The 24,540-nt window shown below is 35.5% G+C and overlaps 1 protein-coding gene across 1 annotated transcript in view; it reads left to right on the plus strand.

Moving 5' to 3' along the window:
• The first annotated feature begins 5,951 nt into the window (after window positions 1-5,951).
• pkp1b (plakophilin 1b) overlaps window positions 5,952-24,540 on the plus strand; it is a 42,320-nt gene continuing 23,731 nt past the window's right edge. The window contains exons 1-6 of the mRNA XM_022675570.2: window positions 5,952-6,355; window positions 8,635-8,735; window positions 17,717-18,288; window positions 19,626-19,767; window positions 21,617-21,824; window positions 24,226-24,388. Of these exons, the coding sequence (XP_022531291.2) occupies window positions 6,121-6,355; window positions 8,635-8,735; window positions 17,717-18,288; window positions 19,626-19,767; window positions 21,617-21,824; window positions 24,226-24,388 (1,421 nt within the window). The 5' untranslated portion in view covers window positions 5,952-6,120. The remainder of the gene's footprint in view (window positions 6,356-8,634; window positions 8,736-17,716; window positions 18,289-19,625; window positions 19,768-21,616; window positions 21,825-24,225; window positions 24,389-24,540) is intronic.

The raw sequence follows: 24,540 nt of genomic DNA on the forward strand, positions 1-24,540 counted from the left end.
TGAAAACTGTCAACTTGAAAGTAATCAAACGTTGAGCTAACTTAAAGGATTGTGTTGATCTAACTTGTTTACTTAATTTGTAAAAACTTAATTTATTTATGTGTTACCAATTGAAGTAATTTTTTTTAAGTTGGTCCAACAATTCTCTTTTTTCAGTGTACTACTACTTCTACTACTACTCTTATTTCTACTAATCCTCCTACTACTACTTCTACTAATCCTACAACTACTACTTCTATTAATCTTACTACTACTGTTTCTACTACTACTATGTCTACCACTACTACTAAAACTACTAATACTACTGCTACTACTACTAAAACTACTACTACTTCTACTAATCCTACTACTTCTACTACTACTACTACTACTACTTCTATTAATCTTACTACTACTACTTCTACTACTACTATGTCTACTACTACTACTAAAACTACTACTTCTACTAATCCTACGACTTCTACTACTACTACTACTAATAAAAATAATCTTACTACTACTTTTACTAATTCTACTACTTTTTATACTACTACTTCTATGACTATACTATTACTACCACTACTACTATTAGTACTATGACTTACTACTACTGCTATACCTATTTCCACTACTGCTTCTAGTAACAGTAACTGTACAACTCATCTGTTACTAATACTACTATTACTACTATAATAATAGTAACACTAAAATGACTAATTATACTACTACATTAACTTCTTTATTAATACTATGTTTATTACTTCAATTTATTCTGTTACTACATCTACTGCTACTACTGTTACTAATACTTTTACTGTTTCTACAATTACTATTACTATTACAACTTTTATTACTACTAATTACACATACTGCTGTAATTTACTGCTAATACTACTTTTACTCTTCAACTACTGCTACCTCTTTTACTATTACTACTCCTCTTACTATTACTACATCTACTACTACCCTTATTGATTCATGCTTGGAAACCTTTGTTTGTATTTGACTGATAATGACTGAGGTTTCTGGAGAAGAGGGTGGATGAGCAATATGGCAAATATGCAACAAAAGCTACTTGAAGGCTTTTGCACAATAGATTTTATATAAACATCTTTTTTTTCTGAAGGTTTTATTTCCTGGAACAGACAAAGAACAACACAAAAATGAAATCAAAAACTGAGTACACTGAAGTTCTGCACTGATGGTCAGTGTTGAGGTGCTGATGATATCCTCTACATGCTCGGGGATGTGTTCTGTGATGTGCAGCAAAATAAACAACAATAAGAATAGTTATTGTATCATGTTCCCTAACAAACAGAACAAGATGTGCCTCCTTATCCTGAGGACAGCGATCCAGTGAGCTGGAGATCGAGGTCAGGCTCATGAGGAACACAAAGAGAGGAGGAGGAGTGGCTCTGATAGCTGTGGGTGCGCTGGGAGGTGTGAACTATGAAGTCCAGGTTCCAGGAGCATTAGATAAGCTTCTGTATAAAGTCAGTGTGAAGCAACACTGGAGCTCGAACTTCTCAACACAGATTAGACTTACAGCCAAAAGATTACAGCCAGCGTTCGGCTGCTAATGCATCAGACGTGAAAAGGTCAAGAGTAGGGAGATTATAGTAAACAGTAATTAGCATGTAATATATATGTGTTTGGGGTTTTATACAACTATATATCTAATCAACATTATTACTCCTCCCAATAATATTACTACTGCTTTTATTATTACTACTACTACTACTACTTTTACTACTTCTACTACTACTTCTACTACTACTATTACTACTATTTCTACTACTACTACTATTTCTATCTTCTACTGCTGCTACTACTACCACTACTGCTTCTAATTCTACTACTACTGCTATTACTGCTACTAATTCTACTAATCATACTACCATTACTTCTGCTTTTACTAATCTACTTTTATTGCTACTTCAACTGCTTCTACTACTACTGCTACTACTACTTCTCCTATTACTACTACAACTACTTCTACTAATCATACTACTTCTACTATTACTACTACTTCTACTGCTACTATTACTACTACTGCTTCTACTACTAATTCTACTACTACAACTACTATTACTACTACTTTTACTTCTGCTACTACTACTACTACTACTAATTCTACTACTACTACTACTACTTCTACTGCTTCTACTTCTACTAGTTCTACTATTACTACTACTACTACTACTACTATTACTACTATTTCTACTACTACTACTACTACTACTACTATTTCTTCTTCTACCATTACTATTTCTACTACTACTACTACTACTGCTATTACTGCTACTACTTCTACTAATCATACTACAATTACTTCTGCTTTTACTACTACTACTACTACTACTACTACTTCTACTGCTTCTACTGCTACTAGTTCTACTATTACTACTACTACTACTACTATTACTACTATTTCTACTACTACTACTACTATTACTACTATTTCTACTACTACTACTACTACTACTATTTCTTCTTCTACCATTACTATTTCTACTACTACTACTACTGCTATTACTGCTACTACTTCTACTAATCATACTACAATTACTTCTGCTTTTACTAATCCTACTACAACTATTATTACTACTTCTACTGCTACTGCTAATGCCAGTCCTTCTACTATTACTACTACAACTACTTCTACTATTACTACTACTTCTACTACTATTACTACTACTGCTTCTACTACTATTACTACTACTGCTTCTACTACTAATCCTACTACTACTGCTATTACTGCTACTACTACTACTTCTACTAATTCTACTTCTACTAATTCTACTATTACTACTACCACTACATCTACTACTATTTTTACTACTACTACTACTACTACTACTACTTCTACTGCTACATCTACTACTATTGTTACTACTACTACTTCTACTAATTCTACTATTGCTACTACCACTACATCTACTGCTATTTTTACTACTACTACTCCTACTACTGCTACTACTGCTTCTACTGCTACATCTACTGCTACTAAAACTACTATCATTTCTGAAAATGTTCCTGAGCTCATGCAGTCATTTTCAATAGAGATTCAGTACAGGCTGTTATTAATGCAGTGCCACCTGAGGGCCTGAAGATCACCAGCATCTAATACTGACCACCTGCCTAAACCCTTACACTCAGGGATTTCTCCAGATGATCTAAATCTTTTGATGATATTATGGGCTGTAGATCGTGGGACAAACAAAGTCTTTGCAATTTTATGCTGAAATTTTTTTTTCTGGAATTGTTACATCATTTTTAGGCCCAGTATTGTGCAGACCGGTGAACCTCTTTTCATATCTGCTTTTGAGAGACCATCATCATGGGAAATCGTCGACTTACCTGGCTGTTCTCCAGAAATATGTTTCGTTATGAAAACACACTTGAAATAAACAGACCAGACCTAGTGATGCCATGCCAGAGAATCTCTATAGAGGAGAATATGCACTTAAAGTGAGTCCAAAATCTGAATTTATAAATTTCTGATCAGTTTTATACTTGTATCCTCAACACAGAGCTATATTAAATGTTTCAGTACTGCAGACATTATTTTTTATCGTTTTGAACTCTAGTTATAAGCCTTTTAAACATATTTTAAACAGCCTTTTAGCTTTTAGCTTCATTCACCCCATTCATAGAGGACTCACTCACTGGCTCCCTCTAGAGTTTAACAGTCATTTACTGATATAACGGGGTTACAGAAAGTGGTTAGACTCTCCACAAATGGCTCTGGTAATGCAGGAGATGTGTTTTGAACCCCGTTGTTCTCTCTTTCTGTCATCCCATTGGCTGTATGTAGCCGCTGCTCCTGACTCCCAGTCACCGACTGAGTCAGATATTAAACATTTTGAAACATTCTTTTTTTTTTTTTTTTTTTTTTTTACTTTTATTACCACTTTCACTGCATAATGGTGTTCTGAGTGGTGTTTGGTGTGTTCCCATGTTTGGTGTGTTCAGCTGGCTCTGTGTACTTTCCTGTTGGTATGGTTTCCTCCCACAGTTTAAAGACACATGGAAGGTAAGCTGGTTATGTAATAAATGCCTGTAGGTGTGAGTGAGTGTGAGTGGGTGTGTGTGTGTTATCCTGCAATAGACTGGGGCCTAGGGGTTATCCCTGCCTTGTGTTCAGTGATTACACGTGAGCCCAGAGCAAATGTTAGCAGAAGCAGATGTGTTGATGGTAATCACATTATTATAGCATTATTATAACACATCTTTATCTAGACTGCGACAATTTTTTTTGTATTATTTCAATTCCACCTTAAATATACAATAAGTAGGGTTTTTTGTAATAAATGAGTCTTTACTTGCAGTAAAATTACTAAGAATGCCCCTGTTTCATACCCAGCTTTTACCTTTAAATGGTACAATACATTTAGACGCTGCTGCCTAAGCCAGTTCATTGAGAGCCTATACCCATTTCCTATCTCTTCCATTGGGGATGGGGATAATTGGATTATATATATATTATATATAATAAAAGAAACCATCTATTCTTTTTTAGACATTCCATTCAAATTGGCTTGTCTGCTTCAGGTCATTGTCCTGCTGCAGAACCCAAGTATGCCTGTCCCTATCCTAAAGCAGCAAAGCAGCCCAAAACCAAAACACTACCACCACCATGTTTGACTTTATGTTACTTTTATATGCCAGATGTAATGGGACACACACTTTTCAAAACATTTCCACTTTTGGGTAAAAGGGGCCTCCTACCAATGATATTATTAATAATTATTATTTAAATGTCCCTTACTATACTGCAAGACCAACAAGGTACAGGCTACAAGAATAGAATACAAACAGGATGTACAAATTTAATTTTAAGTAATATTTAATACATCAACCATACATATATATTGATTTTGAATCAATGTTAAATTAATATAAAATTAATGTGCACAAATAAATAAATTCTGATGTTGAAGATCAAAGCTGTTTCAATGCATTAGCGATGGAAAAATTAATGTTAAATTAACATAATTAAGCTATTTAGGTAACCATTTAACAATGTTTATTACCTTCATAAGAACTGTTATTTGTGACCCTCATTGTCAAAAGTTTCCAAAATAAATTATATATGTACATATTTTAAGACAAATATAAATATACATATACCCACATATACATTCAGCTGGTATTTACTGTAAATCACACACTGGTATGATCAATTTAATTTAACAATTTCCGTTTTGAGATCTTTTATCTGCTTCATGTTGTCAGACAGGTTCTATTTAAGTAATTTCTTGATTCTGGCCTGGTTGTGATTAGTAGTGAAATTGAACTTAGCTTACCAAAAAGTGTGATTAATTAAGTAATAATACACAAGATGGAGTGCTATACCGTGCTATACCTTATAGTGCAAACCTCGCGTGTATGATTGCGATTATACCACAGTTCCATTATCGCTGTTTATTAAAAGATTTTGAGTTAAAGAGGAGGAGAAAATAGGATCTGTTTGGTTATAAAAACTCCGCCAGTTAAAACAGTTCCATTGCTGCTCTGTTTGTGCTGTTTGGTTTGTAAGCGCTGCATTTTGTAATACATGGAAAGCTTCGGTTAAAGTGCATTACCGGCTGATAATGGCACTTCTGGATTGTTTCTCAGCCAAACACATTGCAGGTTCGGAACTAACACATAGGTCTAGTTTTTACTCAGGTTATATTTGTCTGATATTAAAGTTGTTTTTTGAAAATATGAGAAATGTAAGTATGACATTTGATTTGAGATTTGCGTCACTTTTTGGTTCTGTGTAAACATTGGCCTCAGTGATTTCCTGCTGCTGCAGTGTTAGGTGAACAGTGTGAGGCAGCAGCTCCTGGTTCAGGGTGATGTGTGTGTGTAAGTGTGTGTGTGTGTGTGTGTGTGTGAGGTATGTGAGGCGTGTTCAGGGCGGGGTTTTCCGGGATGCAGGTGGAGTTTATAAACAGGGTGTGGAGGTTATATGGGCGTGGTGATGGTGGTGGTGGAGCAGGGAGTTGGCAGGACAGACAGGTTTACCTCAGAACTGGACTATCTCTCTCACACACTCACACACACACCTGCACACACACCTCTACGCACACCTGCACACACACTCCGAGCTCTCCGGTTCCTGCACAGCGCGCGCTGCTCTCGGCATTCTTCATGAGGAACGACTCGGTGTACTCCAGCATGACGCTCGAGCCCCTGCGGTCCGCGCTCTCTATCGGGGAGGTCGGGGAAACGTCGCTCGCGCTGCCGTCAGACCGCAGCGCGCGCTCGGCCCAGCAGCGCGTGCTGGAGCAGGTCTCCACCATGAAGCGCAGCAAGAGCAAATACAGCAGCGGCGGAGGAGCAGGAGGAGGAAAAGCAGGAGGAACCGGGAACCTCTCCCCCACCAGTCAGTTCATTATTACCTTTTATTAACCTATTATATTATATAAAACTCTTTCTTACTTTCTTTCTTTCTTTCTTTCTTTCTTTCTTTCTTTCTTTCTTTCTTTCTGTTTCTTTCTTTATTTCTCATATAGTAATGCTTAATTACTTACATAGTAATGTTTTATTAAAAAATAGCAATACTTAACAATGTGTTTTCAATGTGCCTTTATGTTTTCTACTTAAAAAGAAAAAAAAAGAAAGAAAAAAGTAACTTGACACTTATACATTACTATATAAGAAATTGAAAGAAAGAAAGAAAGAAAGAAAGAAAGAAAATTGGCAATTATAAATTACAATATAAGTAGTCAACAGAAAGAAAGAAAGAAAGAAAGAGAGAAAGAAAGAAAGTAAAATGGGCATTTATACATTACTATATAAGAAACAAACAGAAAGAAGGAAAGAAAGAAAGTAAGAAAGAAAGAAAGAAAGAGAGAAAGAAAATTGGCACTTATACATTACAATATAATAAACAAACAAACAGAAAGGAAGAAATAAAGAAAATTGGCACTAGTTAAAACATTGTTAAAAAATGCTATTTTTAATAAAACATCACTATATAAGTCATAAAACATTAATATTTTTAATAAACATTAGCTAATTAACAGTACTTTCTGCAGACAACAGTCTTAACTAATTATTAATTGGCACTATAGTTAAGTCTGCATTACAAAATAATGTTAATGTCTTAACTAGTGCCAATTTATAACCCTGAAATCAAATGTTGTTGAATTAACTTTAATTTTTTCATCATTAATGCACTGAAACACCACTGATCTCTGACATCCGGATTGAATTATTTGTTCACATTGAAGTCGAAGTATTTAATGTTCTTTGTTATCTGGGAATGCTTTTAGGTGAAATGTGATGAAAAATTGAGCATTGATTCAACATACTTTTGCTGTCTGGGTAACCATTTAACAATGAGCATTACTCTGGTAAATATTGTAATTTTTTTTTACAAAAAAATAAATACAAATACCCACTTATACATTTAGCTTGTAATCAATCACTGATATGATCAATATAATTGAATTATAAACGTTTAATTATTTAATATTTTCCTTATATAATTCCTACAGCCTTAAGTTCAGAATGGACGACGTCCTGTAGCTTTGGATTTGTGTATGTAAAATGGTGGTCAGTACCACACTAGTGAGTTAGTTAGTCTGCGATTACACAACTCTACATGACGCTGGTGTTTTACTGATCAGGGTGAAAACAAATGTGTTTAATAATTACTGCCCCTCTGCAGACCTACTGCTGTTATAAAATGTTATTATTGTACTGTTATCAATCTGTCTTTACTCTTTTACAGGTTGATATTTTGGTACCACTTTAAAATAATACTACCTTTATAGAGGGTTTATAAATGGTTTACAATTAGTTTATTAATGGTTACTAATTAGGTTGTAAATGCCTTTAAAAATAATTAATAATCAGTTATAACACATACGTAGAAGTGCAACAATATAGATGGCTGTGGGTTCACTATTTGGCAAACAACAGGTCATTGTTGCCCTTTCTACGTATGTGTTATAACTGATTATTAATGATTTTTAATGTATATTTAAATATATGACTATATCACAAAAATAATACAAAAGATATGCCTGTGCTTTTTCACAATTATTGTCATTATTAGATAACAATCATTTATCTTAATACTAAAATAATGATAATAGTGACAATCAATAGCATACATGTTAAAGCAAGAAATAAAAACTAAAGTAAGCAAGCCAGTAACCATATCATATTAATAAAATGATATATAATTATAGCATGTAGTCATGTGTAGTTTTTGATGTTCAAAAAAAATGATCAGAAATAAAAAAAGTTAGAGATGTGCTGAGGACGTTTCTAGACCTGATCAATTTAATATTGATCATCTGATGTTGATGTTTATGATTCTATAAAATTATAGAATCTATGTTAATAAAGTGGAACAGAGTGTACTGTAAATACAGTAGCAAAGTTAGCAAAAACCAATTCTACCTACAATATATACGATTAGGAACACTAGTCTGGGTAAATTGTCTTTAAAAGCTTCTTTATATTAAAAATAAATCTCACTTTAATAAACTGTAAAAGTCTGAATCTCTTTTTCTGTTTAAAAAGCATCTGTGTGTTAAAATTCTCAACATGAGCAGCTTCAGAATTCACCGTATTTAGTAACAAGTGTTCTTTAAACCTCCCTAAACACCTGTAAACAGTAAAATCACTCTACTCTTCTCCCGTAATTAGGTCCTCAGAGTGACAGCGTGTTTTACGAGTACAAGCTCACACCCAGCGCCCTCAACGGCTTCATCAACGAAAACAGCATGAGCAACGGACACGCTAAAGCGGTAAGCTTTATTGTCTTTGAATTATTTCATTTTATTTTACAATAACTATTAAAAAAAAAAAAAAGAGACCACTTCAGTTTCTGAATCTGATTTTGGTATTTATAGGTTCATGTTTGAGTAAAATGAGCATTATTGTTTAATTCTATAAACTACAGACAACATTTCTCCTGTATTCCAAATACAAATATCATTTAGAGCATTTATTTATTTGCAGAAAATGAGAAATGACTGAAAAAAACAAAAAATGCAGATGCCAAGCTTTCAGACCTCAAATAATGCAAAGAAAACAAGTTCATATTCATAAAGTTTCAAGAGTTCAGAAATCAATATTTGGTGGAATAACCCTGTTTTTGTTAATCACAGTTTTCATGCATCTTGGCATCATGTTCTCCTCCACCAGTCTTACACACTGCTTTTGGATAACTTTATGCTGCTTTACTCCTGGTGCAAAAATTCAGCAGTTCAGTTTGGTTTGATGGTTTGTGATCATCCATCTTCCTCTTGATTATATTCCAGAGGTTTTCAATTCGGTAAAATCAAAGAAAAGCATTATTTCTAAGTGCTCTCTTATTTTTTTTCCAGAGCTGTGAATATATATTTAGAAGCATTGTTGCTATTTAAATGACGCAGGTCTGTTGACGAGGTAAAAAAAAGAGCATTATTAACAACAACAAGTCCATAATCTTAAAAGTTTACTAATATTTAAAATTGATTTTATTCCGATAGAGCATGCAGAACTGCAGTGCAGTGCTCAGTTTTCTATGATAGAGCACTTTTAAAAGTGTTATTCTGGGGAATAAAAGTGAGGTTTAAATCAAATTAGTGAGACTCTCTGGTGACATTTTAGTGAAACAAAAGAGCAAAACATCCAGTTGAACAGTGTGACCTGGTGCCAAATCAAACAAAAGCAGGTCCAACCCTGAACCAGAGACTGGCTGCAGTCATTCAGGTGTTCAGGATGAGTCAGTGGTGAGTTGGACGAGAGACTGGGCTGAATAATAAATCAGACGCACTTTTAGAAACTGCTTTTATCAGTGAAATTTATTTAACAGCAGGTCCTAGAAAGCTGCTTTAGAGAGGTCCAGATCCAGGCTTAGAATTAATTAGCCTACAGTATATTGCCAATTAGGGCTACACAGTATATTGTTCCAGCATCGATAATTACATTATCCACTGATCGTACACTAAATGAACATGATGTTGATAACTGTAGATGGCCATGATATTGCTGTTGAGCTTATTTAAGTGTATTTGAGTGGTGACATTACTTTTAGCCAGTTACACTGTTCTGTTCTCCCATCTGTTCTGAAAGAGGGCAAGTAAACTCCACGCACTCACACATATAGTACAGATTTACTGCTGCTGTAGTCTTTCATACTGTTTAAGCGTACCTTCATGCTTGCCACTTTGCTTCACATTTTTGCTTCGTTTTCTGATTAGAAATACATTATCGGTCAGTCAGCTATTTGCCTTATCTAACTCAAACTCAACCACAGCTGTTGTTCAACATGTGTAAAAGTCTCATAAAGAAGCAGAGTAAAGACTGAGTCCAAACTCAACCCCTAAAGTCCATCACTCCAGCAAACAGCCCTATCAGCACAACGGGTTCTACTCTATATTTATATAGAGTAAATAATATGATATGTGACTCCCATATCCCAAACCAGGTTTTCATTAATGTGAAGTAAATATATACAGTGTTAATGCCATTAAAATATTTTAAATGTATTAAAATAATCAGTTAAAAAAACAGTTATCAGATCTAGACAGGTATAATCTTCGCAGTGTGGGCATGCGCAAATACAAATGAAACTCTGCACTATTCTCATTTTTTAGCCGAGGCCCAATGTCATATATATTTTGCAATATTAATATTATAATAGGTTGGAATATTGGCCTCTGGTGCAATGTTTTTTTCCAGTATTCTTCAGAACTATATTAAAACTAGAAACTAAAGTTACGCCAAGCGCGACAGAGAGACAGGGGAGGCGAGTAAACAAAAGCTCACCAGAGAAGCATTTTATTTATAATTTTGCATTATCGTTCATTATAGTTTAAACAACCTCGCGGGTCAGATGTTTCATGCTTACAGGCCACATGTTACAGGTTTTAGAGGGTGCTTTAGCAGGTGCAGCCTAGGGGTGGGCGATATGGCGCTAAAATATGATCACGATATTTCAGGGTATTTTTGCGATAACAATATACTTGGCGATATAGGAAAACTAAAATAATTCATTCATATTAGGAATATAGTATAATAGTATAACAGTATAATCATAATGTGGCAAAATGAATAATATAGCATAAAATAATATAATGCATCAAAAAATATTGCAGAATATTTAGTGCATGCTTATCATCGCTGTCCAATGAAAAACACTGATCTCCAAAACAGAAAAAATCAATGTAAAGTCAATGTAAAAAGAGTTTATTTCAGGTCATTTTGAAGAGTTTCTATTGGTCCATGCATTAAGAAATTTTGGCACAGTGTGAGGGACAGTTTGTCCGTTCAAATTATGTAGTAAACTAAAAATTAACAAAAATGGAGATAAGTGTTTTTCATAGGACAGCGACGATATAAACTGCTAACTAAAACAATTATACAATAAATACACTTAAAGCTCACCTTCCGCGAAAATCCGATTTTTCTTGTTTTTTGTGGAATACAGTAGGTCTCTCCGAGTTGAATGTGTACACCTGCACATTAAACTGTTTTGCAGCCCCCATTGTCTGCAGGAGCTAAGCAAAGAAATCCCCCCTCCCCCCCTCCGAAAAACGGGTGAATTTTGAATTATCTTTCTGCCTACATAGGCAGAAACTCACAGACCAGCCCACCTTGGCTCGAGAAACTCCCAGAGGCGGAGCTGAAGCGACGCAACATCACCGCTCACCAGTTAGGAGGTGGGAGGCAGTGAGCGGCAGAGCGGTGGAGGGGCGTCGCAGTGCTCCTAGCCAATCAGAGGAGAGATATTTGCATTCTGTTTGCATGTATGAATATTCATGAGCAAAGCTGGAATCCGGTCATTTTGGACACACCCCTAAAACAGTCCATTAAAAAAGAGCTATACAGAGACACCTGAGCACTTTTTTTTTACAAAAACGGCTCACGTCATTCATTCATACTAGAGACCACAACTAGACATTTTAAAATGAAAGAAAAAACGACGGAAGGTGACCTTTAAAACTTCACAGTAAATAATAGACTACTTTTAAGACAAAACATCCCTGTTATCACAATATGGATTTTTAATATCATGATATTTCTGTGTCACGATATATTGTATATGATATAATATTGCCCACCCCTGGTGCAGCCTGTTAATCAATGTCTTCTGTCAATTACTGTATCACAGTTACTATTGTGAAATGCACTTAAACTGCTAACCCAAATTTTATGACATCGTAAATTTAATATTGTTGTAATGAAAGGCGATGAATTAACCACAGACAAAACACAAAACAAAACAGGTATTTACATGGTTTGTTTTACAGTTATTTTCGCAATGCTGGCACACTTACACTTTTTTAATCTCTGAGAAAAGACATCACAAGCTTGCCGCAAGTTGTAGATAAGGTATGACTGTATATGACTGGTTATGACTGGCTATGTGTGCTTCACTGTAAACAGCAATGAACAGTGATCAATGAGGAACTTTTTTCCCCTAAATGAATATTTAGTAGCTAATTTTCCGTTAAACCATGTATTGCTTGGCTTTAGTATCTTTCTGATCACACTCATAAAACATCTCTCTTTTGATAGAAATAAAAAAGGTCTGACTCTTTTTTTTTAGTGTCTTAGTGAGTAAGCGAGTAAGTAAGTAAGTAAGTGAGCTTTATTTATAAAGCCTACACAGGTGCTGTACATAAAATGTCTAATGACTACACATAAATAGGTAAAATAAATCACTTAAATAACATATTAAAATACGTTTTCCAACATAAAACAGAAATAAAATACATAAAGAATGCTAAAATACAAATAAACTAAAAATGCACAACAATAAATATAGAATAAATCAACCACTAAATTAGCCCAGTAACTCACTGTTTAAAAGCAGTTTTGTATAAGTAAGTATTTAAACCTGAAATTAAGAATCCATCACTTTTTAAAGGATTCAAGAACTCAAGTATTCAAGGAGATTTAATTGTCATTTCACATCACATGTGGTATATGAGGTGCAATTGTGACGTAATTGTATTCCCACGGTCCAGTTTACACCCAAAGAGCAAAACTTTTTTTAAGTGAATTTTACTCATAATTTTTTTAGTGTGAGAGTTCTGGGTGGGTGAGATCCTTTTTGATGCAGGCGGTAGGGCTGAACGATTTTGGAAAATAATCCAATTGCAATTTTTTATCTATAAATTGCGATTGCGATTTAAAATGCGATTTTTTAATGTCTTCTCAAGTATTTTTCAACAAACAGAAGCAATAAATCAATTTGTTTAATAATAAACAATGTCAGATTTATTTAAAGCACAGATAACAATAAAGCAAACAAATCTATGCTTTTCCTTTTCACCATTTTTTTTAACAGAAAAAATAGATATAAAAAAATTAAACTTACTGCTCTCCAGCTAGTAACATCATAAAAAAATAAAGTGCAAAAAACATAAAGAGAATCTGCTTTAACCAACTCGTTATTTTCTGTATTTGAAGATGCAGCACTGGTCGTTGGCATTTTACCCTTGCAAATACCATACGAGGCTTTGTGATGTTTTTTTTAGGGCGTTTTCACACCTGTAGTTCGTTTATCTGGTCTGAATCAGTTAATGAGTTTGTTTACTTGTAGCGTTTTCTCGCTCTGTTCGGTCTGGTTTCACATAGGCATAAATGTAAACGCACCAAAATGCGCATCAATAAACCACGCGAGCAGCCTGTGTCCTCTGATTGGTCAGAGCTGTCTGACACGGGAGTACGTTAAATATAAATATACGAAAAAAGTAAATACAGCGAGAAGATTTTGTGTTTCTACGTGCAGCGCAGATTTATACATAATAAACACGCGGCTGTGAGCGGTGAATACAGCGCAGACGGCGCGAGCATGGAGACAGTGTTTGTTCACAGCTGTGGTAATTAACGTTATCCACCTCCTCTAGCTGGTCTCGGTTCGGTTCTTTTGATCCGCACCCGAGTGCGATTACTGTTTTCACACCTGCTCAATCAAACCGCACTAAAGTTACAAACGGACCAGAGTTCGATTTAACCAGACCAAACAGTGCTGGTGTGAAAGTGCGCTGTGTTGACTTCACTTCTCCACCTCCCTGACTCCTGCTCGGGTTTGCTCCGCTCGTCTTCGGCTCGGCTCGCTCCCAAGTCACGTGACCAGTCAAATCGCAGCCTGTGCGGTTAGAGAATCTCATTTTAAAATATTGTGAGATAATCGCAAGTGCAATTAATCGTTCAACCCTAGCAGGCGGCTCTTTAAAAAGAGTAAAAGTTGACGCTCGTTGGTTCTTATCTGAGGTCACTGACGGTTTATTAGTCAGAGGAGCAAAGTCAAGTCGTCGTCTCGACAGACTGAAATGTAAAGGAGCTGTGACTCACAGGCCTGGAGTGAAAGTTCTGTCTGGAATCCATAAATATGTTAAAAGCCTGTTTTTATAAAAACAATCAATTAAACAGGAATTATCAGCCTAGCTTGTGTTTCAGTGTTGAGGAACGTTTTTCTGCATGGGCTTAATGTTAAGCTGTTAGGATGCATGATGCGTCACACCATTTACTCAGAGATATGATGCACTTAAGAGCATGCTGAACTCCTGAGAACCTTCCATGAACTGTGGATGCATAATGCATGATCACATCATGAATGTACTGTATGATTGTGGGATTTACTGTCATCAGGCTGTTGTTGCAGCAGGTAGCCTGAGACCTGCTGTTTTCTCTCAGCCACACCCGACATGAGTCACGACTTTACTATTCTCTGCTCTGTCTGCAGAGAGGTTTCAGTCAGCCATGAAATTAGCATGATTCGATAAATATATCACACCAATTTTGGTCCTTTTGGTACTTTTTGTTACATGTATTGCATCATTACAACATGTAGTCCAGGTAATAGTGCATCTCAAAAAATTAGAATATCATTGAAAAGTTACTTTATTTCAGTAATTCAGTTCAAAATGTAAAAAAACACAAACCAGGTATTTACAAGGTTTGTTTTACAGTTAGTTTCACAATGCTGGCACACTTACAGCTTTTAAACAATGAGAAAAGACATCACAAGCCTGCCGCAAGTTGAAGATAAGATTTAATTATGACTGGTTATGACTGGTTATGTGTGCTACACTGTAAACATTAAAGAACAGTGATCAAAAAAGAATATTTAGTAGCCTGTTTTCCATTAAACATGGCTTTCTTGGCTTTAGTATCTTTCTGATCACACTCAGTGTCAGGGTGAGGTGCAGGGAAGACGTAGAGGCGGACGTAAATGCAGGTAAGACAGAACATTTAATAAATAAATAACAAAGAAACAAAGAAACAAGTAAACACGTAAACATAAACCAGGGAGATATATAAAAGGAACATGGGAGTGTAAAAACTAAATACCTGAAACTAGATAAACAAATAACCAAAAACCAAAACAAACGAGAGCAACCAGAGAACATAAACTAAACCAACTAGAGATAATGATAATAAATAAACAGGGAATATATACAAGGGAATAAACTAGGAATAAACACAAAGCAGGGGTATATACAGGGAGCTAGGGAACAGGGAGCTCAACAAGAAAACTAGAAAAAAAAAAACAAGAAATAAACAGAGGTAAACACGGAGCAAATAAACGACTAGAGCGAAGAGATACGAGGAACGACAAAACAACAGGGGAAGGTGCAAAGACAGACGAAGACAAAGTGCCACAGGAAGACTATATATAGGAACAGGAAACAAGGAACACCTGGGGAAGGGCGGAGCTACAAAAGAGACATGTGGTGGAAAACTACTGAGACAGGAGACACGAAGGAACAGGGGTCACGTGGGAATAACACACAGGCACGAGGACAGACAGGAACAGGGCGAGGACGTGACACTCAGACAACATCTCTATTTTCATAAAAATAGAAAAGGTCTGACTCTTGTTTCTAAGTGTCTTAATGAGAGTCTGTCTCTTTTTAAAGGATTCAAACATTTGAGGATTCAATGAGATTTTATACTAATGCATATCAAAAAAATTAGAATATCATTGAAAAGTTGCTTTATTTCAGTAATTTAGCTCATTGTGTGAAACTCATATATTATATACAGTAGATTTATTTATTATACAGACAAAAACACAAAACAGGTATTTACAAGGTATGTTTTACAGTTAGTTTCACAGTGCTGGCACATTTACAGCTTTTAAACAATAAGAAAAGACATCACAAGCCTGCCGCAAGTTGTAGATAAGGTTTGGTTATGACTGGTTATGACTGGTTATGTGTGCTACACTGTAAACATTAATGAACAGTGATCAAAAAAGATTATTTAGTAGCCTGTTGTCCATTAAAACATGGCTTTCTTTTCTTCAGTATCTTTCTGATCACACTCAGACAAAATCTCTAAAGGATTTTAAAGGATTCAGGGAGATTTTATGCTAATGTATCTAAAAAAAAAAAATAGAATATCATTGAAACGTCACTTTATTTCAGTAATTTAGCTCAAAATGTGAAACTCATATTATATAGATGTATATATTAGACAGACAGAACAAAAAACATTTTACAGGTATTTACAAGGTTTGTTTTACAGTTAGTTTCACAGTGCTGGCACACTTACAGCTTATAAACTCTGAGAAAAGACATCACAAGCCTGCCGCAGGTTGTAGATAAGGTTTAATTATGACTGGTTATGACTGGTTATGTGTGCTACACTGTAAACATTAATGAACAGTGATCAATGAGGAACTTTTTTTCCCAAAAAAAGATATTTAGTAGCCAGTTTTCCATTAAAACTTGGCTTTCTTGTCTTTAGTATCTTTCTGATCACACTCACTGACAACATCTCTTTTTTGTTAAAAATAGAAAAGGTCTGTGTTTTTCCTTTTTTTTACCTTTCCTTGTCTCAGTGCATGTCTTCAGTGCTCCTACTTGTGTTAATTTGTAGCTCCGCCCCCTCATTACCTGTCCCCAGAGGTTTCCTGTTTTCTTGTTCTCTCCATGTGTATTTAAGCCCCTGTGTTTTCAGTGTTAGTTTGTCGGTTCTTGTATGTTTGTCATCTGTTAAGGTTCCATGTTCTTTGTTTTCTGTTTCCTTAGTTCTAGCTCATATTTTCTGTTTTGTTTCATTGTTTTGTATAATAAATACCTAGCATTTGTATCTGCTTCCCTACAGAATCCTTATACAGAGTGATCTATTTTAAGCATTTATTTATTTTACTGTTGATGATTATGGCTTCAACTTAAACTCAAACATCTGTCTCTCAGAAAATTAGAATATTATATAAGACCAATTGGTGCTTTTGGCAGTGTGGGCAGTGTGGGCAGTGTGCCAAGTCCTGCTGGAAAATAAAATCCACATCTCCATAAAAGTTGTCAGCAGCAGAGTGAAGCATGAAGTGCTGTAAGATTTTGTGGGAAAACAAAACTGCACTGACTTTAGACTTGATAATAAAACACAGTGGATCAACACCAGCAGAAATTATACTTTTAAAAATATGAATACAATTCCCTTCTCCAATAACATTTTAGTTTTTTTATAATACAATGCAAAAAATAATACTTGTGCTAATACTTGTGCACTGAAACAAATGCTGAGTAAAATTTACTTAAAGTTTCGCAACTTTCTGCATTTGCTTTTTTAAGTAAATTTAATTTTAGATGTGTAACATTTAAGTCTTGAAACCGTGTTGAAGTTACTTAAATTTATCTGAAATTAAATTTACTTAAAAAAGCAAATGCAGAAAGTTGCAAAACTTTAAGTAAATTTTACTCAGCATTTTTTTCAGTGTGTTTGTACTAGAGCATAAACACAAAGATGAACTCAAACTTTCGTTCTTGTTTTTCTTCAGGCTAAACAAGGTCAGAGCTTCGTACAGAGGACCATCAGCACCAGAACTTCAAGTTCTCAGAAGAACCTGAGCAACTCCATGTTTCCCAGCAGCCCCACAGCTATGAGTCATTCCCGAGGAGGACAGGAAGGCTTCACAGCTTTCCGCAGCCTGGAAATGAGCTCCCCTCCTGCTGTCAGTGGTGGAAATGCCCGGTGGAGCCAGACCTTCAGACAGACAAACAGACAAACATTGGAGAGGAAGCACAGCCAGGGCGCCCTTAACAGCAATAGTCAGATCATTGGGAATGGTTTTGGGAATGGCATTGGGAGTGTTCAGATGACTGGGAATGGCTTTGGGAGTGGTCAGGTCATTGGAAGTAGTCAGATGGTTGGGAATGGTCAGGTCGTTGGGAACGGTCAGATGTTTGGGAACGGTCAGGTCATTGGGAATGGCACCATTCATAGAAACAGCAGTGGTAGTAACCACCAGATCACCACCAGCCAGATCATCAGCAGACGGCCACCGTCCACACACTCCAACCCAGAAGGAGTGAAGGCGTCAGTCGCTAGCAGAAGCAAGAGTGAGATTGGGTGAGTATGAGGAACTGTATTTTAAGTATTGGTTTCAAACCAGGGAAAAAATATGGCATGAATGCTTGTATTCATTAAAAATATTAATTATTTCTGTACTGTAGACTCATTTGGGTTTGATATCAAAAGATTACTATCAAAGTCAACATTTCAGCTTTTATTTCCAAGGATTTACATCTGGATCTGAAAGATCTGCACTGTAAGCCCAGATAAGTTGAAATTACTTAGAAAAATTTAGGAAACCGGTTGCCTTAAAAAAGTTAAGTAATGGGTTAAGAAAATGTAAGTTAACATAACTTAGAACATCAAGTTATTACAACTAAAGGAGAACTCAATTTATTTCTAAGGGATCCCCCTGGGGGAATCACTACACACTGATGGTGAGTGTCTGTCAGAAACTGTTGGACACACCCAGTATGCAAATAAATTGTGACAGAAGCCAATAGAAAAGAAGCTGTCAATGGCAACAGACTAAACTCAGTTATTAGAAGTTGGTTCAACTCAAATAACTCAGTTTAAGTGTATATGTACCCACAAATGTTCAACTAACTCAAAATAGTTGAGTATTGTTTAGAAATCTCTAATTTTATGTAAAACAGATTTAAATCATTTGAGTTCAAACAACGAATGGGTTTACAGTGTGATACACAGTTCAGAAGATTCAGCACCTTCTGTCTAAACCCCTCCATTTTTCTTATGAGCAAAAGTATTGGAACATGTGACTGTCAGGTGTGTTTTATTGCCCAGGTGTGTTCTGGGGTTCATCAGGGGTACCAGGCACCTAGCAACTTTTTATCAACCACAAAGCAAACACCTTTTTTTAATTAAATGTGCAAATAAATACATATGATAAACACAACGCTAGTAATGGAATACTATCAAAAATAAGAGATTACTATTGTGTGGGTGCCCACTGTTCTGTAGAGTTTACTAGTTTGCATATATATCAACTAACCAAACACTAGGGCTGCAACTGATGACTTTTGTTGATTTTAGTAGTCGACTAATCTGACGATTGTTTTTTCGATTAGTCGATTAGTCACGATTATTATTATTTTTGTCATGCCCTCTACTTGTACTTCCTACTGGTGAGGTTCCCGATCCAATGCATATTTTACTGCACATTGACTGTTAAAAGGTTTAGAGCTCTAGACCAATTGTTAAGACCATTAACATACACAGAAAACGTAGCTGGACCCAGTATAGAGCCCTGCAGAACACCACTAGTAAAAAAATGACTGCACACAAAGTTATTGTTCTTCAGTGATCTCGTCTTCATTGTGCTGAAAGGTCAGCATTCTGCTGCCACTGATGATTTATATGGAATTTGTTACCAGGGTAAATGGCGAGGCACGCTCGACTGATCTCACAGTATCAGAAGCAGTGGACTGTCTCCTCAGCCAGGACGAGAATTATCAGCTGTGTGGAGCTTCCTTCATTCAGCACACCACCTATACTGACGACAAAGCCAAGCAAGAGGTGAGGAGTAACACTGTTCATACTGTATAATATATATATATATATATATATATATATATATACAGTACCAGTCAAAAGTTTGGATACACCTTAAACCTAGAACACTAACGTTAACATTAGTAACATCATCACTATCATACAGTGGGTATACACTCACTGTATGACAAGTTAAGGTACCTTTCTTTAATTTTACAACATACAACATCACATAAAATTAAAATAAAAAGAAAGGTATCATGGATAACCCAATAAAAATCACCCAGCGTTAGTGTTCTAGGGTTAAATAATTAGTTTTTTTTTCATTATTTATTTTTTTCTGCATTGTAAATTAATACCAAATTCATTCAAAATATGCAGAAAAACATATGGAATTATTTAGTAAACAAAAAGTGTTTAACAAACCAGAATATTTTTTATGTTTTAAATGATTTATGCTTAGTTGGCAGTTTTGCACATCTTGGCTGGATTTTTTCAGTCAGCTTTAAGAAGTAGAGTCACCTGGAATTCAGGCTTTCAGTTAACAGCTGTGCTGAACTCACCAAGAGTTAATTACTTGAATTTCTTGTCTCTTAATAAAGTGTTTGAGAGCATCAGTTAAAGTAAAGTTGTGAAGAGGTAGAGTTACAGGTATACAGTGAATAAAGAAAAAAAATGATGAAACTGGCACTCATCAGGAGTGAAAGAAAAAACAAGAGTTGCCTCTGGTTCCTTAGATGTTACTTCATAGTCTGAATGATTTTAGTATTCATTTACAATGTAGGATGTAGAAAAATACAAAAATAAAAGCATTGAATAAAGAGGTGTTTCTAAACGTTTGACTGGTACTAAATACAGATCTATATATTGAACAATATTATCTTCTATAAGCAAAAGTTGATGCATCAACTTATTCACATTAATGGGCTTTCTTAGAGAAGTAAAATGATTGAGATGGTGTCTGTAAACTGTAAAATAAGTAAATAGTGTAGTTATCATGACTGGCCTACATCTGAGTCATCATCTGCTTCAATTCCAGCATCAATCATGTTTGTCATGTTTGACAATGGAGTGCTTTTGAGTTTGTTGGTTTCAATTGATTGCATCCAGCCATGTCTGAGTATCTGAAAAAACAAACAGCATTGCGTAATTGCAAAAAAATAAAAAATAAAAAAGGAAATTAAGGGACCACTTCAATCAGTTTCTCTGATTTTGCTAATTATAGGTTTATGTTTGAGTAAAATGAACTGAATGTTGTTTTATTCTATAAACTACGGACATTTCTCCCAAAATTCCAAATAAAAATATTGTAATTTAGAGCAGAAAATGAAAAATGGCTGAAATAACAAAAAAGACCTCAAAAAATGCAAAGAACACAAATTTATATTCATAAAGTTTTAAGAGTTCAGAAATCAATATTTGGTGGAATAAACCTGGTTTTTAATCACAGTTTTCATGCATCTTGGCATCATGTTCTCCTCCACCAGTCTTACACACTGCTTTTGGATAACTTTATGCTGCTTTACTCCTGGTGCAAAAATTCAAGCAGTTCAGTTTGGTTTGATGGTTTGTGATCATCCATCTTCCTCTTGATTATATTCCAGAGGTTTTTAATTTGGTAAAATCAAAGAAACTCATCATTTTTTAGGTTGCTCTTATTTTTTTTCCAGAGCTGTATATTTTATTATTAGTACTGTTGTAGTCAAGACTGCCAAAGCTGAGTCTGAGTCAAGAACAATACCTTTTGTTTTATCTCAGTGTTTTCCCTAGCTATGTGCTTTTGGTTTTGTTGGTTTTAATTGATTTAATTGATTTAATTGATAAAAACAAACAGAATTGAGTAATTCCACCGTTCCTACTGCTCCTCTTTCAGGTGCTGAAGATGAAGGGAATCAATCCATTGGTGTCGCTGATGAACAGCCCCAACCCTCAGATCCAGATGACGGCAGCGTCCGCCCTGCGCAACCTGGTGTTCAAAGACCCGGCCAATAAGGAGGAGGTTCAGCGCTGCGGAGGAATCGGCCAGGCCGTGCAGCTGCTGAAAAACACAGAATCACCCGAGACTCAGAAACACGTTACAGGTAAACATCTGCACTGGTGCTCTGCAAGAACAGGATCTGAAGAACATTTAATCCAGGGCTGGGAGGCTCAGGTGTGGCTCGCTTAGAAAAATGAAATAAAAAAACCCTAAGATTGACGTCTGATAGATTATCCAAAACACTTACCTTCTTAGATCTTCTGTACAGTAATACATAGACATTAGTGCAAAGATAGACATTACGCAGGTATTTGTGGAAGATAAACACATTAACAGGTTAATATTATATTATTAATATATATATATATATATATATATATATATATATATATATATATATATATATATATATATATATATATATATATATATATATATATATATATATTAATAATAATCACTTACTAAACTAATGGGAACAATATACAGCTCAATATATAAATAAAGAGACCACTTCAGTTTCTGAATCAGTTTCTCTGATTTTGCTATTTACAGGTTTATATTTGAGTAAAATGAACATTGTTGTGTTATTCTATAAACTACAGACAACATTTCTCCCAAATTCCAAAAACAAATATTGTAATTTAGAGCATTTATTAGCAGAAAACAAGTTCATATGCATAAAGTTTTAAGAGTTCAGAAATCAATATTTGGTGGAATAACCCTGGTTTTTAATCACAGTTTTCATGCATCCTGGCATCATGTTCTCCTCCACCAGTCTTACACACTGCTTTTGAATAACTTTATTCCACTCAAATCCAAGTTCAGTTTGGCTTGTGAGGGCTTGTGATCATCCATCTTCCTCTTGATTATATTCCAGAGGTTTTCAATTTGGTAAAATCAAAGAAACTCATCATTTTTAAGTGGTCTCTCATTTTTTTTTTCCAGAGCTGTATGTAAGTCATTTTTTTTATATAATTAGCTTGAAACAAGCAAAAACATTAAAATCACCCGTACAAATGTAAGACAGTCCACATATTTGTAAACCATGCGGCCTACTTGATTGTCTTAAGCTTTAATTAATGGATATTTAAATGTAAATAAAAACGACTGTGTTAGATTGGCTAAATTAAAATGAGTGAAACATTAAGCATGGAGGAAAGTAGAGGATGGTTCCACATAGAGCTTGTTAGATTAGCTTCCATGCTAACCAGCCACTACAAATAAACAGCCAAGCGTGGCAGTGCGAGCAACCACGGACACACCCACGCCAGACAATCTTGGTGCGACATAAGTGACTTGTCTCCCGCAAGTATTAGCTCAGAGTGAAAAGATGACCTGGTGAATTTCCAGGGAAAAACTGCACTGACTTTAGACTTGATAATAAAACACAGTGGATCAACACCAGCAGATGACATGTCTCTCCAAACCATCACTGATTGGTGGAAACTTCACACTAGACCTCAAGCAGTTTGGACTGTGTGTCTCTCCACTCTTCCTCCAGACTCTGCTCCCTTGATTTACAAATAAAATGTAAAATTTACTGATGATCAGTGATGGTTTGGAGAGACATGTCATCTGCTGGTGTAGATCCACTGTGTTTTATTATCAAGTATAAATCTTACAGCACTTCATGCTTTTTCCCTCTGCTGGCAACTTTTTCATTTTCCAGCAGGACTTGGCACACTGCCCACACCGCCAAAAGTACCAATTGGTCTTATATAATATTCTAATTTTCTGAGACACTGATTTTTGGGTTTTCATTGGCTGTAAGCTTCATAATCATCAACAATTAAATAAATAAACGCTTAAAATAGATCTCTTTGTTCGCACAATACAAGATTCTACATTAAACTACGTGCTGGCAGTCCTGATTAATGATAATCTAAATTAATGCTGAATAAATTAATGCTTATACTGTTTTTTAGCATTTTTAAACTTAAATTTAATTTTAAACTGAACCGGTTTATTTAGGTCTTAGTGATCTGATTGTAATCTAATCTAAACTATGCATCCTGGGCAAGTGAAATCTGATTGTGATCCATTTACAGAAAACGCCCATTAATCCAAGATATAAACAGGCTCTCAGACTCTCAGACTCTCTTTAGTGAGAAGCATTAAGAGCATTAAAGCTGGCTGTTCTCCATATATCACATTTAAAAAAAAAAAAAATACTTCAGATCTTCAGAGCGACGGAGAGAATGAAAACACAGATCTGGTTCGATCTTGCTGACCCGCCTAAAGCTAGCATAAATCCCTTCAGCTTAATCACGGGAAGATTGACGGAGGGATGAAATGATATACTTATCTCTTTTGTGAAGCGTTGTCTGCAAGTCTGTGCGAGCAGAAGATTCACGTCTTCCTCTTTCTCAAACTTTGATCTGAAGCGTTCCATCAGAAAAGCTACAGTAAACTCATTGTGGTCCGGGAGCAGGTTTCAGCTCTCTGTAAGGGTTTTGGGAAGCTGTAAGCTGAGCTCACCGTGTCCCCGTCTCTGAACACAGGTCTCCTGTGGAACCTGTCCTCAGCGGACAACCTGAAACCGGAGCTTCTCCGCAGCGCTCTGCCCGTTCTCACCGACACCGTGCTGGAGCCGTTTGCCGCCGCAGACCACAGTGCCAGCGCCGATCAGGAGGAGACCTTCTATAATGCCACAGGGTGCTTACGGTAAGCTTTAAAAATATAGATAATTACAAATATTAATACAGTACAGCCCAAAAGTTTGGACACACCTTCTCTTTTTCAATGTGTTTTCTTTATTTTCATGACTATTTACATTGTAGATTCTCACTGAAGGCATCAAAACTATGAATGAACAC

Source organism: Astyanax mexicanus, chromosome 5 (assembly GCF_023375975.1).
Source record: "Astyanax mexicanus isolate ESR-SI-001 chromosome 5, AstMex3_surface, whole genome shotgun sequence".
Taxonomy (NCBI): Eukaryota; Metazoa; Chordata; class Actinopteri; order Characiformes; family Acestrorhamphidae; genus Astyanax; species Astyanax mexicanus.